At 68.0% G+C, this 21,575-nt stretch overlaps 1 protein-coding gene and 1 long non-coding RNA gene across 2 annotated transcripts; both read right to left on the reverse strand.

Moving 5' to 3' along the window:
* Positions 1-283: 283 nt before the first annotated feature.
* LOC128901124 (uncharacterized) lies at positions 284-5,150 on the reverse strand. Its single transcript, XR_008463423.1, has 5 exons — positions 5,024-5,150; positions 4,024-4,083; positions 3,820-3,869; positions 2,174-2,319; positions 284-306 (listed from the first exon to the last, which is right to left on the reverse strand). It is a non-coding gene; the product is annotated as an uncharacterized LOC128901124 (long non-coding RNA).
* Positions 5,151-5,561: 411 nt separating this feature from the next.
* On the reverse strand, positions 5,562-17,171 carry ARHGAP30 (Rho GTPase activating protein 30). Its single transcript, XM_054183025.1, has 12 exons — positions 16,827-17,171; positions 16,234-16,336; positions 12,966-13,110; positions 12,767-12,849; positions 12,544-12,651; positions 11,133-11,260; positions 10,852-11,005; positions 9,476-9,576; positions 9,256-9,333; positions 8,003-8,490; positions 7,777-7,953; positions 5,562-7,015 (listed from the first exon to the last, which is right to left on the reverse strand). The coding sequence occupies exons 1-12, from the start codon at positions 16,933-16,935 to the stop codon at positions 5,627-5,629; spliced, it is 3,063 nt and encodes a 1,020-aa protein (XP_054039000.1). The 5' UTR covers positions 16,936-17,171; the 3' UTR covers positions 5,562-5,626.
* Positions 17,172-21,575: the final 4,404 nt, after the last annotated feature.

Raw genomic sequence — 21,575 nt, forward strand, 5'->3', positions numbered from 1 at the left:
CCCCCAAAAGACCAACCCCCTTCTGACCCCCCCCACAAAACACCCTTCTGACCCCCAAACCACCCTTCCGACCCCAAATAACCTCCCTTCTGACCCCCCGAAACACCCCCCCGTGACCCCCCCAAAACACCCCCCCTCTGACCCCCCAAAAAAACCCTTCTGACCACAAATAACCTCCCTTCTGACCCCCCAAAATCGCCCTTCTTACCCCCAAAAAAACCCTTCTGACCCCCAAACCCCCCTTCTGACCCCCCCAAAAACCCCTTCCTGACCCCCCCAAAAACCCCTTCTGACCCCCCCCAAACCCTCCTTCTGACCCCCCCAAACCCCCACCCTCCTGACCCCCCAAAAAAACCCCTTCTGACCCCCCCAAAAAAACCCTTCTAGCCCCAAACCCCCCTTCTGACCCCCCCAAAAAAACCCTTCTGAACCCCCCAAAAAACCCCCCCCTCCTGACACCCAAAACCCCACCCTCCTGACCCCCCCAAAAAACCCTTCTGACCCCCAAACCCCCCCTTCCGACCCCCCCCAAACACCCTTCTGACCCCCAAACCCCCCTTCCGACCCCCCCCCAAAACCCTTTGACCCCCCAAAAAACCCCTTCTGACCCCCCCCAAAAAACCCTTCTGACTCCCCCCCAAAAAACCCTTCTGACCCCCCCCAAAAAACCCCCCCTCCTGACCCCCAAACCCCACCTTCCTGACCCCCCAAAAACCCTTCTGACCCCCAAACTCCCCTTCCGACCCCCCAGAAAACACTTTGACCCCCCCAAAAAAACCCTTCTGACCCCCCCTAAAAACCCTTTGACCCCCAAACCCCCCTTTCTGACCCCCCAAAAAACCCCTTCTGACCCTCCAAAAAACCCTTCTGACCCCCCCCCAAAAAACCCCCCTCCTGACACCCAAACCCCACCCTCCTGACCCCCCAAAAACCCTTCTGACCCCCCAAACCCCCCTTCCAACCCCCCCAAAAGACTTTGACCCCCCAAAAAAACCCCTTCTGACCCCCCGACAAAAAAAACCCTTCTGACCCCCCAAACCCCTCTTCGACCCCCCCAAAAAAACCCTTCTGACCCCCCCAAACCCCCATTCTGACCCCCCAAACCCCACCCTCCTGACCCCCCCAAAAAAACCCCTTCTGACCCCCAAACCACCCCTTCCGACCCCCCCAAAAAGCCCTTTGACGCCCCCAAAAAAACCCCTTCTGACCCCCCCAAAAAAACCCTTTGACCCCCAAACCCCTCTTCCGACCTCCCCAAAAAACCCTCCTGACCCCCCAAACCCCCATTCTGACCCCCCAAACCCCACCCTCCTGACCCCCCAAAAAACCCCTTCTGACCCCCCCAAAAAAAACCCTTCTAGCCCCAAACCCCCCCTTCCTGACCCCCCAAAAAACCCTTCTGACCCCCCCAAAAAACCCCCCTCCTGACACCCAAACCCCACCTTCCTGACCCCCCCAAAAAACCCTTCTGACCCCCAAACCCCCCTTCCGACCCCCCCAAAAAGCCCTTTGACCCCCCCAAAAAAACCCCTTCTGACCCCCCCAAAAAAACCCTTCTGACCCCCAAACCCCCATTCTGATCCCCCAAACCCCACCCTCCTGACCCCCCCAAAAAACCCTTCTGACCCCCCCCCAAAAAATCCCCCCTCCTGACACCCAAACCCCCCTTCTGACCCCCCCAAAAAACCCTTCTGACCCCCCCAAAAAACCCCCCTCCTGACACCCAAACCCCACCCTCCTGACCCCCCAAAAAACCCTTCTGACCCCCAAACCCCCCTTCCGACCCCCCCAAAAAACCCTTCTGACCCCCAAACCCCCCTTCTGACCCCCCCAAAAAACCCTTTGACCCCCCAAAAAAACCCTTCTGACCCCCCAAACCCCTCTTCCGACCTCCCCAAAAAACCCTGTTGATCCCCCCAAACCCCCATTCTGACCCCCCAAAAAAACCCCTTCTGACCCCCCCAAAAAAACCCTTCTAGCCCCAAACCCCCCTTCTGACCCCCCCAAAAAACACCTTCTGACCCCCCCCAAAAAAACCCCCCTCCTGACACCCAAAACCCCACCCTCCTGACCCCCAAAAACCCTTCTGACCCCAAACCCCCCTCTACCCTTCTGATCCCCAAAAAACCCTTCTGACCCCCCCAAAAAACACCCCACCCCCCCCCCCCGACACCCCCCCCCGGGCACGGGGGCTGCCCACCTGCGTCCCGCCGTTCTCTGTGCGGAAGACATACTTGATGTTGGGGTCGGGGAAGGTGGCCGCCGACTGGATGCTGGCAATAGCCACGCTGGTGGGATCCTCACCTGTGGCCACTGCACCTTAAGGCAGAAAGGGGGGGGCGGGGGGGGGGTGGGGAGGGGGGGGGGAAAGGCCATGACGGGGGGACGGGGACGCGGCCCGGGGGTCGGGAGGGGGTGGTGGTCCCCATGCCACGGAGGGGAGCTCGGAGCCGCGTCCCCTCTCCCAGGGGTGAGGACAGGGCTGGCATTAGCCCGCCACGTGCCACCGGCCACATTGTGCCCGGTGCCAAACTGGGCGCAGTGGGGGGCTCGTGGCCTCCTCCCAGGGTAGCCCGAACCCACCCCCCCCGCCGCGGCACAGATTCTACCACGTTGTGCCGGTGCCAGGGCTAAACCAGGGGCTAGTGGCCTCCTCCCGGGGTAGCCCAAGCCCCCCCACAGTACAGGGGGGGGTCCCTGTTCCACAGAGCGTAGCTCGGAGCCACGTCCCCTCTCCCAGGGGCAAGGACAGGGGCTGGCATTTAGCCCGGCATGTGGCCACCAGCCACACTGTGCCCCGTGCCGGGGCTAAACCAGGGGCTAGTGACCTCCTCCCGGGCAGCCCGAGGCCCCCACCGCACAGAGGGGGGGGTCCCTGTGCCACAGGAGGGAGCTCGGAGCCGCGTCCCCTCTCCAGGGGCAAGGACGGGGGCTGGCATTAGCCCAGCATGTGCCACCAGCCACATTGCGCCCAGTGCCGGGTCTAAACCGGGCATGGCCAGGGCTAGTGCCCTTCTCTGGGGTAGCCCAAACCCCCCCACGGCGCAAAGCGGGGGCACCCTTGCCACGGAGTGGAGCGTGGAGCTGTGTCACCTCTCCCAGGGCCAACGACGGGGGGTTGGCATTAGCCCGGCACATGCCACCAGCCACACTGTGCTCCATGCCGGGACTACACCGGGGGGCTAGTGGCCTCCTCCCGGGGCAGCCCCATCCCCCACCACGGCGCAGAGGGGGAGTCCCCATGCCACAGAGGGGAACTCGGAGCCACGTCCCCTCTCCCAGGGGCAAGGACGGTGGCTGGCATTAGCCTGGCACTTGCCACCAGCCACACTGTGCCCGGTGCCAGGTCTAAACCAGGCATGGCCAGGGCTAGTGGCCTTCTCCTGGGGTAGCCCCGAACCCCCCCACGGTGCAAAGCGGGGCACCCTTGCCACAGACTGGAGTGTGGAGCCGTGTCCCTCTCCCAGGGGCAAGGACGGTGGCTGGCATTAGCCTGGCACATGCCACGAGCCACACTGTGCCCCGTGCTGGGGCTAAACCGGGGGCTAGTGACCTCCTCCCGGGGCAGCCCGAGCCCCCCACCGCACAGAGGGGGGGTCCCTGTGCCACAGAGGGGAGCTCAGAGCCGCGTCCCCCTCTCCCCAGGGCCAACGACCAGGGTTTGGCATTAGCCCGGCACATGCCACCAGCCACACTGTGCCCCGTGCCGGGGCTAAACCGGGGGGCTAGTGACCTCCTCCCGGGGCAGCCCGAGCCCCGCGCCCCCCACCAACGGCGCAGAGAGGATGGGGGTGTGTGTGTGGGGGTGTCCCCGCTCACCTTCCTGGATTTGCACCGTTCCCTCTTCCGTCTCGGCTGCTTTCTGCTGCCTGCCGGGGTGGGGGGGGGGGGGGTGAGGCACCGGGGACCCCCGTCACACCGGAGCCGGCACCCCCGCGACCCCGTTACCGGCGGAGAGCCGGGATGTTTGGGGGGTGGGGGGGGGGGGGTGGAATATAGGGAAAAGGGGGCGTCGGGACTCACCCCTTCATCGCTCCGCGCCCACGGGCATCAGTCGCAGAGGAGCCTCCGGCCTTCACAGCCCTGCGGGGAGCGGCGGCAACTGAGGGACGGGCCCGGCCTTCCTCCTCCTCCTCCTCCTCCGGCCCGACGCCAGCCCCCCCCACCCCGGGGAGGGACACGTCCCCGGGGGGTGGCAGGGGGACAGCGCGGGGGACAAGCGGGACATGGCGGGGGGAAGGCGGGGGGGGGGTGCGAAGGCACCGGGGGACGCGGCAACCGGGCCCCGCGTCGGCCACCACAGCCGGCCACAGGCCACCATGGCTGCCTCCGGTCACCACCGGCCACCGTGCCAGGACACCGGCCACCACCGGGCAGCAGGCGGGGCCTCGAGCACCATTTTGGTCCCCCCCCCGTTTCGCTTTCGTATCCCGGGTGACACCGCTGTCCCCAAAGCCACCCACACCCCTCCCCCCCCCCCGGGTGACACTTTGGGGGCCGTGTCCCGTCACTCCCCCCCCCCCCCCCCCCCCCACCGCTGACCCCGGACTCGCCGCCGCCACCGCGCTCCGCCCCCCACCCCCGCCCCCCGTCTTTGTCACCGCTCAGGGGACCGGGAACGGGGAGGGGGGGGGGGACACACGGACGACACACACACGGCAGCACCGGGCCCGGCTCGGCGGCCCCCCCCCCCGCCTTGCCCCAAAACCGGCCGCTCCCGGGAGGGGGATTGGCCCGATGTCACCCCCCCACCCCGGGCAGGGAAAGGGGGCGTCCGCGGGGGGTGACAGGCGCGGGGGGGGGGCGCCGCCGCGGCCGGGAGGGGGGTGACAGGCCCGGGGAAGGAGTGGGGGGGACCCGCACCCCGCCGGGGGAAGCGACGGCTGGGCCCGGGGGCCGCGGCCGGGCCCGCACCCACCGGGGGCGTCCCCGCGGGCCGGGAGAGGGGAGAGGGGGGGTCCCGTCGGATTCCGTCCGGTCCCGTCCCGCCCCCGCCGCGGCCCCGGCCCGGCCCCGCCGTTACCTCGCCGCGCCGGGCCGCCCTGCGCGCGCTCGGCCCCTTGTCTCGCCATGGAGCCCCGCACATGCGCAGGGCGCCGCCGCGCCGCCATGACGGGTGAGGGCGGAAGCCGGCCTCGCCGCCGCCGCCATCTTGGGCCGGGGCGCCGCGCACCCCCACCGCAGCGCGCCGCCGCCATCTTGGCGCCGGGCACGGGGCCTCCCCCCGCTACTCTTCCCCTTCCCCTTCTTCCCCTCCCCGCCCCGCCGGCGCCATCTCGCCGCGCGCCGGCCGCCATCTTAGACGGCGAAGCGCGGCGCTTCCGCCCGGCGCCATCTTGGGTGAGGGCGGCGCCATCTTGGAGGCGGGCGGTGGCCACCTGCCTTCGCACCCCGCTTGCCACAACCGCCCCCCACCGCCGGTCCCCAGGGACCCCCCCTCCCTGCTCACCCCCCCGCCCCGTCCCGGCTCTTGGTGCTGCGTGGGGACCCCCCGCCCCGCCCCGAGGCCGCCCCGCGCGCCACCATGTTGCGTGGAAGGAGGCCGTGGCGGCAGACAAAGCCTTTATTGACCCCGTTGTCGCCCGCACAGGGGCACAAATGTCCGCCGTCCCCGCGTCCCCGCAGCTCAGCGCTCGCCCGCCGCCCCCTCGGCCTGTGCCGGCGGCCGGGTGAGGCTCCGGCGGCTCCTCCCCGTCGCCTCGGCCTCGGGGGCGGCCACGCAGCTGAGGGGCCGCAGCAGCCGTGGCCTCAGGGGACTCCTCTGGAAGGGCAGGGCCTTGGGGGCGGCGGGCGCCGGCTCCCCCCCGCTGTAGGTCTGGATCCTCCTCACCGGCGCCTGGGCCGGCTGCTGCTGGGCGGCCATGGCCACCGCCTCGTCGAAGGAGACGCTGCCGCCCTCCCGCCATCCCGCTCTCCTGCCCGCCCCGGGAGGCCCCTCGGGAGCCGGGGGGCTGGGGACCCGCTGGGGGGTCGCGGCGGCGTCCCCCGCCATGGCTGGGGGCGTCCACGGCTGCAGGGCCGGGGGGATCTTGGCGAATTGAGGCTTGGGGGGCACGACGGGGACGGAGCGGGCCTGCTGCACCCGCACGGTGCGGGCGGCCAGGCGTGCCGGGGCGCTGCCGTCATGGCGCAGGACGGCCACGGCCTCGGGGAGCCCCGGAGCCCCGGGGGGCTCAGCCTGGGTCAGCGGCGGGGCTTCGGGGGGAGCAACGTACAGCTCTGGGGCTGAGGCGGAGAGCGAGGGGGAAGCGGGGCTGCTCCTGGGGGCGGCAACGGTCACCTCCGTGCTGGCCGTGGCGGGCGGGAGAGCCTTGGGGACAACCTCGGGGACAACCTCGGGGACAGACCCGGGGACCAGGGGCTCCGCTGGCTCCTGGGGGGGCTCCTCCGGTGAGGAGGCTGGAGGGGACCCCGTTGAAGGCGGGGGTTCGCCCTCCCCAGGCTCCTCTGGGGCGGGGGGACTGGAGCCAGCTCCATCCTCTTCGACTTCACCATCCGATGTGTCGGGAGCCGGCCCCGCTCCCGCACAGCCCCCGGCTCCTCCGGCCTCGTCCCCCGGCCCGGCTTCGGTGCTGGACTCAGTTCTGCTGGGGTCGGTGCCACCATCTGCCGCCCCCTCCCCGCCACCTCCCTGCCCTGGGGGTGTCCCCCCCTCTGCCGGCACCCCGGCGGGGTCCCCAGAGTGCTCCCCCTCACCCAGAGCATCCTCCTCCGCGGGGTACAGCCCTGGCGTTGGAGACCTGTCCTGCGGCACGGCGGTGCCTTCGGCGCCGGCTCGGGCCGGTGCCTGGGTCTCCAGGGAGGTCCCCTCGCCCGGTGGCTGGTGGGGGAGCTCCAGCAATGCCACCAGCGGGCTGAGGTCGTCGTGGGCGCTGAGGAACATGTCGTCCGAGTCGGTGTCCCCGGCGCGGTCCTCGGCGTCGGAGCCACTGGGAGCCATGAAGAACATCTCCTCGTCCATGCACTCCTCGATGGAGAGGTAGCTGTCGGGATGCTCCACTGGGGGCTCTCCTGGCTGGGGACGGGGACAGGGACAGGCGGGAGTGTGACAGTCACACCGGGGACCCCCCCCAAACCCACAGAGCACAGCCCTGAGACCCGGCACTAGGGCTGGAGGGGTTGATGCCACCCTGTCCCCTCCATCCCATCGCTGTCCCCTCTGTCCCCGTCCCTGTCCCCTCCATCCCCATCCTTGTGCCCTCATCCCCATCATTGTTGCATCCGTCCCATCCCTGTCCCCTCCATCCCCATCCCTGTCCCCTCCGTCCCCATCCCTGTTCCCTCCATCCCCACCTATTCCCTTCCATCCCATCCCTGTCCCCTCCATGCCATCCCTGGCCCCTCCATCCCTACACCATCTTCTCCATCCACATCCCATCGCATCTCTGTCCCCTCATCCCCATCTCTGTTCCCTCTGTCCCCATCCCTGTCCCCTCCATGCCATCCTTGTCCCCTCCATCCCCATCCCTGTTCCCTTCATCCCATCCCTCCATCCCTGTCCCCTCCGTCCCATCCCTGTCCCCATCCTTGTCCCCTCCATCCCATCTCTATCCCCTCTGTCCCCATCCCTGTCTCCTCCATGCCATCCCCGTCCCCTCCATTCCCATCACTGTCCCCTGCATCCCATCCCTGTCCCTTCCATCCCGTCCCTGTCCCCTCTGTCCCCATCCTGTCCCCTCTGTCCCCACCCTGACCAAGGACAGTGGAGGTGACCCTCTGCCCGCCTCCGGCACTCCCACCCCAGCCCAAAGCCCAGGGACGGCCGTGCCAGCTTACGTTCATGAACCCGCTCTCCATCCCCTCCTCCATGGCCGGGGACCCCTCGCCGTCCCCCGGCAGGCTGTCCGGCAGCAGGGACCACGCCGCCGGCTCCCCGTCCCCGCTGCCCTCCAGCCACGTCTCCTGGCTGTCCAGGAAGGCGAAGGAATCCCGCAGCTCCAGGGAGAGCCGGGTCTGCTCCGCATCCGCCTTCCCCTCCCCTGCCGGGGGGGACTCGCCCCGCTGTGTCCCCCGGCACCCCGGGGGTCCCGGCAGCCGCCCCTCCCCGGCGCGGGGCTGGGGATCCCCGTGGGAGCGTGGGGCGGGCGGCGGGGGGCTGGCGGGGGGGGTCCCTGCCCTGGTCCAGCGCCGGGCAGGGCAGCCCCCGCGTCAGGCGGGAGAGGTTGGAGGTGATGTGGAAGGGGACGGTGACGGAGAAGGGGCCGGAGATGTGGACCCCCGCGCACTTCTCGGCACGGCTGCGGGCGGCCTTGGGCGAGCGGCCGGGGGCCACCAGCGAGGCCCGGCCAGCTTTGGGGGTGGTGGGCTCCGACTTGGTGCTGCTTTCGCCCTCCGACTCGGGGCTCCGCAGCTCCTCCGGCCCCTTTGGCTTCTCCTCCAGGCTCTCGTCCAGCTCGGGGCAGCTCCCCGGCGGCGAGGGGCAGGTGTCGAAGCTCTCCCGGCGCTGCGGCGGCTGCTTCACCGACCGCTTCTTGCTCAGCCGAGGGTCGTCTGCGCCCAGCAGGGGGGAGAGTCAGGGCCCGGAGGTGTCCCCTGTCCCCTCCCCGCACCTGGGGACCCGGCTGGGTGGCACCACGGAGGTTGCCGAGCTGGGGGACGGGGGCGATGCCCGGCAGCTTGTCCATCCCCATCCCTGTCCCCTCCATCCCATCCCTGTCCCCTCCACCCCTATGCCATCTTCTCCATCCACATCCCATCACGTCTCTGTCCCCACCATCCCGATCCCTGTCCCCTCCATCCCATCCCTGCTCTCCCCATCCCATCCCATCCCATTCCATCCCATCCCATCCCTGTTCTCCCCATCCCATCCCATCCCATCCCTGTCCCCTCCATCCCATCTTTGTCCCCTCCATCCCTGTCCCCTCCATCCCATCCCTGCTCTCCCCATCCCATCCCATCCCCATCCCTTCTCTGTCCCATCCCATCCCCATCCCTTCTCTTTCCCATCCCCATCCTTTCCCCATCCCATCCCATCCCATCCCTGCTCTCCCCATCCCATCCCATCCCATCCCATCCCATCCCATCCCTGCTCTCCCCATCCCATCCTATCCCATCCCATCCCATCCCCGTCCCTTCTCCATCCCATCCCATCCCATCCCATCCCACCCCATCCCACCCCGTCCCATCCCCTCCCGTCCCATCCCATCCCTTCTCTCTCCACCGCCATCCCTGTCCCCTCCATCCCCTCCCTTCCCCACCCTGTCCGGATGATCCCACCTCGGGGACGGTTCCCGCGGGAGGGTGCATCCCTCTTACCATCGCTGGCGAAGGGGACGGAGCTGAGCGAATCCATGCTCTTGGCCGGCCGCAAGCTGATTTTACCGCACTTGTCGTCTGGGGAGGGAGGAGAAGGGGAACAGGGACTTGTGGGGCAGCAGTGGGGTCGGGGCTGGGGACACCCCGAGCGACGGGGTCCTTCCCTCCGGACCCCAGCCCGGGGTGGGGGGACAGGGGACGGGACCGGGGGCTCCCCCACCTTTCTCCTCTGCCTTCGCCAGCTTGCGCTTGGCCTCGTGGCTGGAGCGGCCCAGGTTGAAGATGGATCTCCATTTCTTGGCCTTCAGGGAGCCCTTCCTCCTGCCGGACCCCAGGTGTCAGGGGCGGCGGGCACCCCTGGGCACCCCTGGGCACTCTTGGGGACCCCTGGGGACCCTTGGGGACCCCTGGAAACCCCTAGGGACCCTTGGGGACCTCTGGAGACCCCTTGGGATCATTGGGGCCCCTTGGGCACCCCTAGGGACACTTGTGGACCGCTGGAGACCCCTGGGGACCCTTGGGGACCCTTGGGCATCCCTGGAGACCCCTGGGCACCCCTGGACATGCTTGGGGACCCTTGGGACTCCTGGGGACCCCTGGAGACCCCTGGGCACCCTTGGGGACTCCTGGGTATGCTTGGGGACCTCTGGAGACCCCTGGGCACTCTTGGGGACCCCTGGGGACCCTAGGGAACCCTTGGGGACCCCTGGGCACCCCTAGGGACCCTTGGGGACCCCTGGAGACCCCTGGGGATCATTGGGCCCCCTCGGGCACCCCTAGGGACACTTGTGGACTGCTGGAGACCCCTGGGGACCCTTGGGCATCCCTGGAGACCCCTGGGGACCCCTGGACATGCTTGGGGACCCTTGGGTATGCTTGGGGACCCTTGGGGACCCCTGGGCGTGCTTGGGGACCTCTGGAGACCCCTGGGCACCCTTGGGGACCCCTGGGCACTCCTGGGGACCCTTGTGGACCCTTGTGGAACCCTGGGCACACATGGTGACCCCTGGGGACCCCGGGGCATGCTTGGGCACCCTTTGGGACCCCTGGGCACACTTGGTGATGCCTGGAGAGCCCTGGAGACCCTTGGGGACCCCTGGAGACCCTTGGACACCCTTGGGCACCCCTAGGGACCCCTGGAGACCCCTGGGGACCCTTGGGAACCCTTGTGGAACCCTGGGCCCACATGGGGACCCCTGGGCACCCCTGGGAACCCCTAGGGACCTCTGGAGACCCCTGGAGACCCTTGGACACCCCTGGGCACACTTGGGACCCCTGGAGACCCCTGGGGACCCTTGGACACCCCTGGGCACACTCGGGGACCCCTGGGCACTCCTGGGGACCCTTGTGGACCCTTGTGGAACCCTGGGCACACTTGGTGATGCCTGGAGACCCTTGGGGACACCTGGGGACCCCTGGAGACCCCTGGGGAACCCTGGGCACCCTTGGGGACCTCTGGAGACCCCTGGGCACCCCTAGGGACCCCTGGGCACCCCTGGAGAGCCCTGGGGACCCTTGGGGACGCCTGGGGACACTTGCATGCGGGGGGGTGGTGGTCCCCGAAGAGGTGGCGGGGGGGATGGCGGTAGGTCCTACCTGTGGTCGCTGAGCTCGATGATGGTGTGGTAGGGCCGGATCGGGGGGGGCCCATCGCCTTGGCTCAGCGCCGCCGGCACATGGTACGGGGGGGGCTGCGCGTCCCCCGGCACCCCCCCGCCCAGCAGCAGCGAGCGACGGGGGGACTCGCCGCCTGCGGGACACCGAGACGGGGGTGTCAGGGTCCCCTCCCCGTCTGTGGGTGTCCGTCTGTCTGTGTGTCCTCTCCCACCCCCCCCCCACCCCCCAAGACACTGTCCCCCCAGGGGGGGGGTCCGTACCGCGGAGAGGAGCGTCCCCGAAGAGCTGCTCGACGTGGGTGAGGACGAACTCCACCACGATGGACTGGACGCGCACCTCCATGAACGCCGCCGTGCCGTTGAACCCCGTCGCCTCGATGTCCTTCGACCTGGCGGGGGGGGGGACAGGGACGACGGGGGGACAACGCAGACTCTTAGTCTCCCCTCCCGCGGAAAAAGGGGGCCCCTGGGGGTCCCCAAGGGTCCCCGAGCATACCCAGGGGTCCCCAAGCATGCCCAAGGGTCCCCAGGGGTCCCCAAGGATCCCCGAGCATACCCAGGGGTCCGCAGAGGTCCCCAGGGGTGCCCAAGTGTCCCCAGGGGTCCCCAAGGGTCCCCGAGCATACCCAGGGGTCCACAGAGGTCCCCAGGGGTGCCCAAGTGTCCCCAGGGGTCCCCAAGGGTCCCCGAGCATACCCAGGGGTCCGCAGAGGTCCCCAGGGGTGCCCAAGTGTCCCCAGGGGTCCCCAATGATCCCCGAGCATGCCCAGGGGTCCCCAAGGGTCCCCGAGCACACCCAGGCGTCCCCAAGTGCCACCAAGGGTGCCCAGGGGTCCCCAACGGTCCCTGAGCACGCCCAGGGGTCCCCAAGGGTCCCCAAGGGTCCCTAGGGGTGCCCAGGGGTCCCCAAGGGTGCCCAAGGATCTCCAGGGGTCCCCAAGGTCCCCAAGGGTCCCCAAGCATGCCCAGGGGTCTCTGGGGATGCCCAGATGTCCCCAATGGTCCCCGGGGGTCCCCAAGGGTGCCCAGGGCTCCCCAGGGGTCTCTGGGGGTCCCCAAGGGTCCCTAGGGGTGCCCAGGGCTCCCCAAGCATGCCCGGGGGTCCCCAAGAGTCCCTAGGGGTCTCCAGGGAGTCCCCAAGGTTCCCTAGGGGTGCCCAGGGGTCCCCAGGGATGTCCAAGGGTCCCCAGGGGTCCCCAGCAGTCCACAAGTGTCCCTAGGGGTGCCCACGGGTCCCCAATGATCCCCAGGGGTCTCCAGGGGTCCCCAAGGGTCCCTAGGGGTGCCCAGGGGTGCCCAAGCATGCCCAGGGATCCCCAAGAGTCCCCAGGGGTTTCCAGGGGTCCCCAAGGGTTCCCAAGGGTCCCCAGGGGTCCCCAAGAGTCCCCAGGGGTTTCGAGGGGTCCCCAAGGGTTCCCAAGGGTCCCCAGGGGTCCCCAAGAGTCCCCAGGGGTGCCCGCCACCCCTGACGCCTGGGGTCCGGCAGGAGGAAGGGCTCCCTGAAGGCCAAGAAATGGAGATCCACCTTCAACCTGGGCCGCTCCAGCCACGGGGCCAAGCGCAAGCTGGCGAAGGCGGAGGAGAAAGGTGGGGGAGCCCCCGGGTGCCCGTCCCCCCATCCCGTCCCCCCCCCCCCCCCCCCCCCACCCCGTCCCCCGTCCCCGGCGCTCACCGCAGCAGGTTGGGCGCCCAGACGATGGCCAGGTTCCTGGCGTGCATGTTGGTGCGGCTGCTGTGGGACGCCATGCGCAGGAGGTGCCTCATCAGGAACTCCAGCGTCCTGCGGGGCGCCGGGGCGCGTTAGGGAGGACAGCCATGCCCACGCCGGGGGCTTCGGCGTCCCCGTCCCCCTGCTCCGCACCCCCTTTTTTTTTTTTTTTTTTTTTTTTTTTTACCTATAATGGGGCAGCGGCAGCTCCTTCAGCACCTCCTTGATCTTCACCAGGCGAGCCTCCTCCATCTGGATGGCCACCGCGTCCTGCTTGGCAGAGGGGGAGGAATGACACGGGGATGGGGTGGCACTCGTGTCACCAGGGTTGGGGACCTCTCGGGGGGCCGGGGGGGGGACCGATGAGGACGCAAGGACACACTCACGGCGAATTTGTCATAGAGCTGGTAGGTGAGGAGCGGGTTGGGGAGCTCGCGGAAATAGGCCTTGCAGAGGGAGCTGACGCAGTGGATGTCCTGCAGGTAGACGTCCTTCTGCAGGTCGGGGCAGCGGTCGCCATCGAACTCCTGCCTGCGAGGGGGTGGCCGGCTCGGCACGGGGACGGGGATGGGGACGGCGTGGTCCCCCTCTCCTGCCCCGCTGGGCTGCCGTGCCGGGGTGTGTGTGTGTGTGGGGGGGGGTTTCGCCAGGGCGGGTTGGGATCCGTCCCCCGGGGGTGTCCCTGTGCCCCCCGCCTCGCCAAGGTGGGGAGGGTGTCCGGGCTGGTCCCCGCCAACGGGGCTTGGGGACGCACGCGAGGACCGTCGGGGTCCCCAGGGAAGGGACTCGGCCCCGGTGGGCTGCAAATGGGGCGAGTTCGTCAGCCGGGTCCTTCCACGGCACGGCCGGGATGGCGGGGACAGGGGGACGGCAGGGACAGGGGGACGGCAGGGACAGGGGGACAGCAGGGACAGGGGGACAGGGGACGGGAGGGACAGGGGGACAGCAGGGACAGGGGGACGGCGGGGACAGGGGGACAGCAGGGACAGGGGACAGCAGGGACAGGGGGATGGCAGGGACAGGGGGACAGGGGACGGCAGGGACAGGGGGACAGCAGGGACAGGGGGACAGCAGAGACAGGGGGATGGCAGGGACAGAGGGACAGGGGACGGCAGGGACAGGGGGACAGCAGGGACAGGGGGATGGTGGGGACAGAGGGACAGGGGGATGGTAGGGACAGGGGGACAGCAGGGACAGAGGGATGGCGGGGACAGGGGACAGCAGGGACAGGGGGATGGCAGGGACAGGGGGACAGGGGGACAGCAGGGACAGGGGGACGGCGGGGACAGGGGGACGGGAGGGACAGGGGGACAGCAGGGACAGGGGGACAGGGGACGGGAGGGACAGGGGGACAGCAGGGACAGGGGACAGCAGGGACAGGGGGACGGCAGGGACAGGGGACAGCAGGGACAGGGGGATGGCAGGGACAGGGGGACAGGGGACGGCAGGGACAGGGGGACAGCAGGGACAGGGGGACGGCAGGGACAGGGGGACAGGGGGATGGTAGGGACAGGGGGACAGCAGGGACAGGGGGACGGCAGGGACAGGGGGATGGTGGGGACAAGGGGGATGGCGGGGACGGGGGGGGACAGTGGGGACAGGGGAGATGGGGGGGACAGGGGGATGAGGGGACAGAGGCGGGTGGCGGGGACAGAGGGGTGAGGAGGACAGGGAGATGCTGGGGACAGGGGAGATGGCAGGGACAACAGGGACGGGGGGGACAGTGAGGACAGAGGGGTGAGGAAGACAGGGAGATGCTGGGGACAGGGGGATTCCAGGGACAAGGGGGATGGCGGGGACAGAGGGGGTGACAGGGACGGCGGGATGCTGGGGACAGGGGGATGGCAGGGACAAGGGGGATGGTGGTGGCAGGGGGGGCGGCGATGACGGGGGGATGGTGGGGACAAGGAGGATGGCGGGGACGGGGGTGACGGGGACAGGGAGATGCTGGGGACAGGGGGGGGATGGGGACAGGGAGACGGTGGGGACAAGGGGATGCTGTGGGTGCCAGTGATACAGGGACACAGAGGACGTGGAAAGCCCGGGGACACGGGGGACACGGGGATGCTGGGGATACGGGGGGATGCTGGGGACAGGGGGGATGCCGGGGACACTGAGGACACAGGGGACGCTGGCGATGGTGGGGTTCTCGGGGACCCGGGAAACGGGGAGGAAAGAAACACTGGAGGAAAGAACCGAAAGAGTGAAAAAAAAACCCCCAAAACAACAAACCAAAACAAAAAAAACCCCAACCAAACCAAATATGGAAATAATGAAAGAGAAAAAGAAAGGGGGAATGAAAAAGAAAATAAACCAGAAGGAAGAAAAGGAAAAAAAAAAAAAAAAAAAAAAAGGGAAGAAAAGGAACAAGCGAAAGAAGGGGCTGAAGTGGCCGCGAGCCGGACGGGGCGGGATGGGGTGGGATGGGGCCGTGGGGCAGGATGGGGCCGTGGGGCGCCCGAGGGGACGGTGGGGCCGGATCCCAGCACCGGCGTCAGCTCCTGCGCTGGTGGTGTCCGACCCCCTCCCGACCCCGTCCTGTCCCCATCCATCTCCCTCCGCCTGGTCCCATCCCGTCCCATCCCACCCCATCCCCGCCCTCTCCCCGCGCTCTCCCGTCTGGTCCCACCTCATCCCACCCCCATCCCTGTCTCCATCCCGTCTGGTCCTGCCTCATCCCATCCCCGTTTCCACCCTCTCCGGTCCCGTCTCCCTCCTCTCCCCTTTTCCCTGTCTCCATCCCGCCTGGTCCCATCTCCATCCCTTCCTCACCTCCCAGCCTTCCGGTCCCAGCCCTGTCTCCACCTCCGTCCTGTCTGCTCCCGTCTCCATCCCATCCCCACGTACCACCTGGCTCCCTCCTGTTTGCCTCCTGTTTGATCCCATCTCCAGCTCCAGCCCAGCTCCCTCTGCCCCCGATCTTCATCCCACCTGCTCCTGTCTCCATCTCCATCACCTCCATCTCCATCTTCTCTGTCTCCATCCCTTCTCCAGCATCTCCATCCCAACTGCTCCATCTCTATCCCGTCTGCTCCCGCCTCCATCTCCATCCCATCATCTCCATCTCCATCCCAACTGCTCCATCTCCATCCCGTCATCTCCATCTCCATCCCATCTGCTCCATTCTCATCCTGTCTCCATCCCATCTCCATCCCTTCTCCAGCATCTCCATCCTGTCTCCATCCCAACTGTTTCGTCTCCAGCCTGTCTGATCCTGTCTCCATCCCCATCCCAGCTTCTCCTGTCTCCATCTCCACCCCATCATCTCCATCTCCATCCCACCATCTCCATCTCCATGCCAACTGCTCCATCTCCATCCCGTCTCCTCCCATCTCCATCTCCATCCCATCATCTCCATCTCCATCCCGTCTGCTCCGTTCTCATCCCGTCTCCATCCCATCTCCATCCCTTCTCCAGCACCTCCATCCCGTCTCCATTCCACCTTCTCCATCCCCATCCCAAGTGCTCCATCTCTATCCCACCACCTCCATCTCCATCCCGTCTGCTCCGTTCTCATCCCGTCTCCATTCCATCTCCATCCCTTCTCCAGCACCTCCATCCCGTCTCCATCCCACCGTCTCCATCCCCATCCCAACTGCTCCATCTCCATCCCACCATCTCCATCGCCATCCCGTCCCACCCCTCCCTGCTCACCGCAGCCGCTGGATGTTGGAGGAGACCCCGGAGAGGCGGTAGATGCCGTCCACCACCCCGTGCTGCTCCACGAACTCCGTGCAGCTCCTCAGCACCTGGGGCACTGCGGGACGGGCACCCCGGGTCCCCCGTCACCCACCTCCCCCTGTCCCCTCCGACAGGGAGGACCGGGGCCACCCACCCCCCGCTACCCGGTGACGACGTCCCCATGGGGCGAGTGGCCCCCGCCACGGCCAAGACCTTGGGGCATGAGTCCCCCTGGCAGACCGGGGCCACCGGAACCCCGGGGACGAGGCCACCCATCCTGCTCCCCTCGGGGCCGCAATGGGGCAACCGAGATTGGAGCCGCCGGGACCCCCCGAATCTCGGAGGGGCCTCGTCGGCGGCCGCGCCGCTTGCTCAACCACCGGTGATGCAACCCCATGGCGTGAGTCACCCCCCCCGGCTCCGGTCCCCTCCCCGCGGCACCCCCCCTCCGGCTTCCGGCACCCCCAAGGCAAAGGGGGGTGGGGGTGGGGGTGATGGGGGGGGGGGTGTGGTGTCTCGGCGGGACCCCATGGGTGGGGGGACGCCGCTGGGTGCTGGGCGCTTACCGTCCTGCCCCGACTGCTGGAGATGCTCGAGGAGGTCGCAGCCGAAAACCCGCTCCTTGCCGCCGCCCTTGCGCCTCGCCTTCTGCCGGGCCTTCAGCGCCAGCGACATGGAGGCGGCGCGGACCACCCCCCCCCCGGCCCCGTCCGGCGGCGGGGTCAGACCCTGCCCATGGCCCGAGCCGGGGGGCGCGGGCACCCCCAAGGCGGCGGGGGGCGGCCGGTGGGGGAGGCGAGAGGAAGCGGCCCCCCGGGAAGGAAACGCGGCGGCCCCCGGGGGCCCGGACGCAACCTCGAGGGCCCGGGGCGTCCCGCTGGCGGGGGCAGGAAGGCGGCGGTTGCCTTCGAGGCCGCTTCCTGCTCCTCGGCGCGTCGAAACCGCAGGGCAGGGCGCGGGCGGCACGCTTGCGCACGCCGGGGCACGCTTCCGCGCGCTCCCGCCGGCACGCTCGCGTGAGCTCGGGCACGCTTGGGCGTGCTTGCAAGAGCTTGGGCGTGCTCATGCACGCTCGCGCATGCTTGCATGAGGTTGTGACGCTTGCTCGTGCACGCTCACAGGAGCTTGGGCGTGCTTGCACGCGCTCGGGCACGCTCGTGGTGCTTGCTAGTGCACGCTTGCATGAGCTCGGGCATGTCCATGCATGCTTGCGCGACCTTGGGCGTGCTTGCGCGCGCTCGTGCATGCTCACGCACTCTCGTGGTGCTTGCTCGTGCACGCTTGCAAGAGCTTCGGCATGCTCATGCACGCTTGCGATGCTTGCTCGTGCACGCTCGCGTGAGCTCGGGCATGCCTGTGCATCCTTGCAAGAGCTTGGGCGTGCTCATGCACGCTCGCGCACGCTCGCATGAGGTTGTGACGCTTTGCTCGTGCACGCTCGCAGGAGCTTGGGCGTGCTCGCGCACGCTTGCAGTGCTTGCTCGTGCGTGCTTGCCCATGCTCGTGCATGCTTCCATGAGGTTGTGACGCGCGCTCGGGCACGCTCACAGGAGCTTGGGCATGCTCGCCCGCGCTCGTGCACACTTGCGATGCTTGCTCACGCACGCTTGTGTGAGCTCGGGCATGCCCAGACGTGCTTGCAAGAGCTTGAGCATGCTCATGCACGCTCGCGCACGCTTGCATGAGGTTGTGACGGTTGCTCGTGCACGCTCACAGGAGCTTGGGCGTGCTCATGCACTCTCTTGGTTCTTGCTCGTGCACGCTTGCCCATGCTTCTGCACGCTTGCATGAGCTTGTGCATGCTCGCGCACGCTTGTGATGCTTGCTAGTGCACGCTCACACGAGCTCGGGCATGCTCGCATGCGCCCGTACATGCACTGGGGTGTGCTTGCGCGCACTCATGCATGCTCATGCACGCTTGCGATGCTTGCTCGTGCACGCTCGCGTGAGCTCGGGCATGCCCGGGTGTGCTTGCAAGAGCTTGGCCATGCTCATGCACGCTTGCATGAGGTTGTGACGCTTGCTCGTGCACACTCGCAGGAGCTTGGGCATGCTGGCGCACACTCATGCACACTTGCAATGCTTGCTCGTGCACGCTTGTGTGAGCTCGGGCACACTCGGGCGTGCTTGTAAGAGCTTGGGCGTGCTCATGCACGCTCACGCACGCTTGCATGACGTTGTGACGCTTTGCTCGTGCACGCTCGCAGGAGCTTGGGCGTGCTTGCACGCGCTCGGGCACGCTCATGGTGCTTGCTAGTGCACGCTTGCATGAGCTCGGGCATGTCCATGCATGCTTGCGCGACCTTGGGCGTGCTTGCGCGCGCTCGTGCATGCTCACGCACTCTCGTGGTGCTTGCTCGTGCACGCTTGCAAGAGCTTCGGCATGCTCATGCACACTTGCGATGCTTGCTCGTGCACGCTCGCGTGAGCTCGGGCATGCCTGTGCATCCTTGCAAGAGCTTGGGCGTGCTCATGCACGCTCGCGCACGCTCGCATGAGGTTGTGACGCTTTGCTCGTGCACACTCGCAGGAGCTTGGGCGTGCTCGTGCACGCTTGCAGTGCTTGCTCGTGCGTGCTTGCCCATGCTCGTGCATGCTTCCATGAGGTTGTGACGCGCGCTCGGGCACGCTCACAGGAGCTTGGGCATGCTCGCCCGCGCTCGTGCACACTTGCGATGCTTGCTCACGCACGCTTGTGTGAGCTCAGGCATGCCCAGACGTGCTTGCAAGAGCTTGAGCATGCTCATGCACGCTCGCGCACGCTTGCATGAGGTTGTGACGGTTGCTCGTGCACGCTCACAGGAGCTTGGGCGTGCTCATGCACTCTCTTGGTTCTTGCTCATGCAGTCTTGCCCATGCTTGTGCACGCTTGCATGAGCTTGTGCATGCTCGCGCACGCTTGTGATGCTTGCTAGTGCACGCTCACACGAGCTCGGGCATGCTCGCACGCGCCCGTACATGCACTGGGACGTGCTCGCGCGCACTCATGCATGCTCACGCACGCTTGCGATGCTTGCTCGTGCACGCTCGCGTGAGCTCGGGCATGCCCGGGTGTGCTTGCAAGAGCTTGGCCATGCTCATGCACGCTTGCATGAGGTTGTGACGCTTGCTCGTGCACACTCGCAGGAGCTTGGGCATGCTGGCGCACACTCATGCACACTTGCAATGCTTGCTCGTGCACGCCTGTGTGAGCTCGGGCACACTCAGGCGTGCTTGTAAGAGCTTGGGCGTGCTCATGCACGCTCACGCACGCTTGCATGAGGTTGTGACGCTTTGCTCGTGCACGCTCGCAGGAGCTTGGGCGTGCTTGCGCGCACTCGGGCACGCTCGTGGTGCTTGCTCGTGCACGCTTGCGTGAGCTCGGGCATGCCCATGCATGCTTGCGTGACCTTGGGCATGCTTGTGCGCGCTCATGCACGCTTGCATGAGGTTGTGACGGTTGCTCGTGCACGCTCACAGGAGCTTGGGCGTGCTCATGCACTCTCTTGGTTCTTGCTCGTGCACGCTTGCCCATGCTTCTGCACGCTTGCATGAGCTTGTGCATGCTCACGCACGCTTGTGATGCTTGCTAGTGCACGCTCACACGAGCTCGGGCATGCTCGCACGCGCCCGTACATGCACTGGGACGTGCTCGCGCGCACTCGTGCATGCTCACACACGCTTGTGGTGCTTGCTCGTGCACGCTCGCGTGAGCTCGGGCATGCCCGTGCGTGCTCGCGTGACCTTGGGCGTGCTCGCGCGCGCATGCTTGCATGAGGTTGTGACGCTTGCTCGTGCACGCTCGCAGGAGCTTGGGCGTGCTTGCGCGTGCTCGTGCATGCTCACGCACTCTCGTGGTGCTTGCTCGTGCACGCTTGCAAGAGCTTCGGCATGCTCATGCACGCTTGCGATGCTTGCTCGTGCACGCTCGCGTGAGCTCGGGCATGCCTGTGCATCCTTGCAAGAGCTTGGGCGTGCTCATGCACGCTCACGCACGCTCGCATGAGGTTGTGACGCTTTGCTCGTGCACGCTCGCAGGAGCTTGGGCGTGCTCGCGCACGCTTGCAGTGCTTGCTCATGCGTGCTTGCCCATGCTCGTGCATGCTCCCATGAGGTCGCGATGCGCGCTCGGGCACGCTCACAGGAGCTTGGGCATGTTTGCCCGTGCTTGTGCACGCTTGCGATGCTTGCTCGCGCACGCTTGCGTGAGCTTGGCCATGCCCGTGTGTGCTCGCGTGACCTTGGGTGTGCTCGCGCACACTTGCATGAGGTTGTGACGCGTGCTCGTGCACGCTCGCAGGAGCTCGGGCGTGCTCGCACGCGCCCGTACATGCACCGGGGCACGTGCACACGCACTCGTGCATGCTCGCACACGCCTGCGGTGCTTGCTCGTGCCCGCTGGCATGATGTTGCGCGGGCTTTGGCGCGCTCCCGCAGGCGTTTTGCCTGCCGGCGGCTCACCTGCGAGCCCCGCGGGTGGAAGGCCCCGGTGTCACCGTCCTCGCACACGTGTCCGTCCCCGTCCATCGTGTCGTGTGTGTGTCCCCCAGCTGAGACCAGACGCACTCGACACATGTCCCAGGGTCCCGCGCGGGGGTTTATTTACAAGCGCGGCCGGGCAGCAGCGGCGGGGGGGGGGGGGGGGCCCGCCCTATAAGGTATGTACACGCGGGGGGGCACGATGTCCCCAGCGTCCCCCACTGCCAGCCCCGCGCCCAGGGGGGGGCCCGGCCCCGGGGAGGGGTGTGGAATTGGGTGGGGGGGAGGGTTTTGGGGGGGTTCTTTTTTGGGGGGAGGGGGGCAGCCGGGATGGGGGAGGGCACGCAAGCGTCCCAAGTGCCACCGGCAAAACGCGTCCCGAGCGGGGACGGCCGCGTGTCCCCAGCGCCACGCGGGAAGGAGCCGACCCAGAGTCCGGAGGGATTTTTTTGGGGGGGGAAGTGGGTGTTTGGGGGGGTTTTCGATCCCCACCGGGGGCTCCTGCCCTTGTCCTGTCCTTGAGGTGTCCCCAAGTCACCGGGCGTCCCCAAGCCTGGGGGTGCCCACAGGTCCTGGGTGCTGCTGTCACCTCCTTCGCGTGTCCCCAGCCCCATGCCAGCAGCGAGGTGACACTCGGGGACACGGGATCTGTCCTGGGGCACGGTGCGTGTCCCCAACCCCGTGCCAGCAGCGAGGTGACATTGAGGGATGGGGGCTCTTGTCCTGGGGGTTCAACGCGTGTCCCCAACCCCGTGCCAGCAGCGAGGTGACGCTCGGGGACACAGGATCTGTCCTGGGGCACGGTGCGTGTCCCCAACCCCGTGCCAGCAGCGAGGTGACATTGAGGGACGGGGGGG

The sequence above is a fragment of the Rissa tridactyla genome, chromosome 23 (genome assembly GCF_028500815.1).
Source record: "Rissa tridactyla isolate bRisTri1 chromosome 23, bRisTri1.patW.cur.20221130, whole genome shotgun sequence".
Taxonomy (NCBI): domain Eukaryota; kingdom Metazoa; phylum Chordata; class Aves; order Charadriiformes; family Laridae; genus Rissa; species Rissa tridactyla.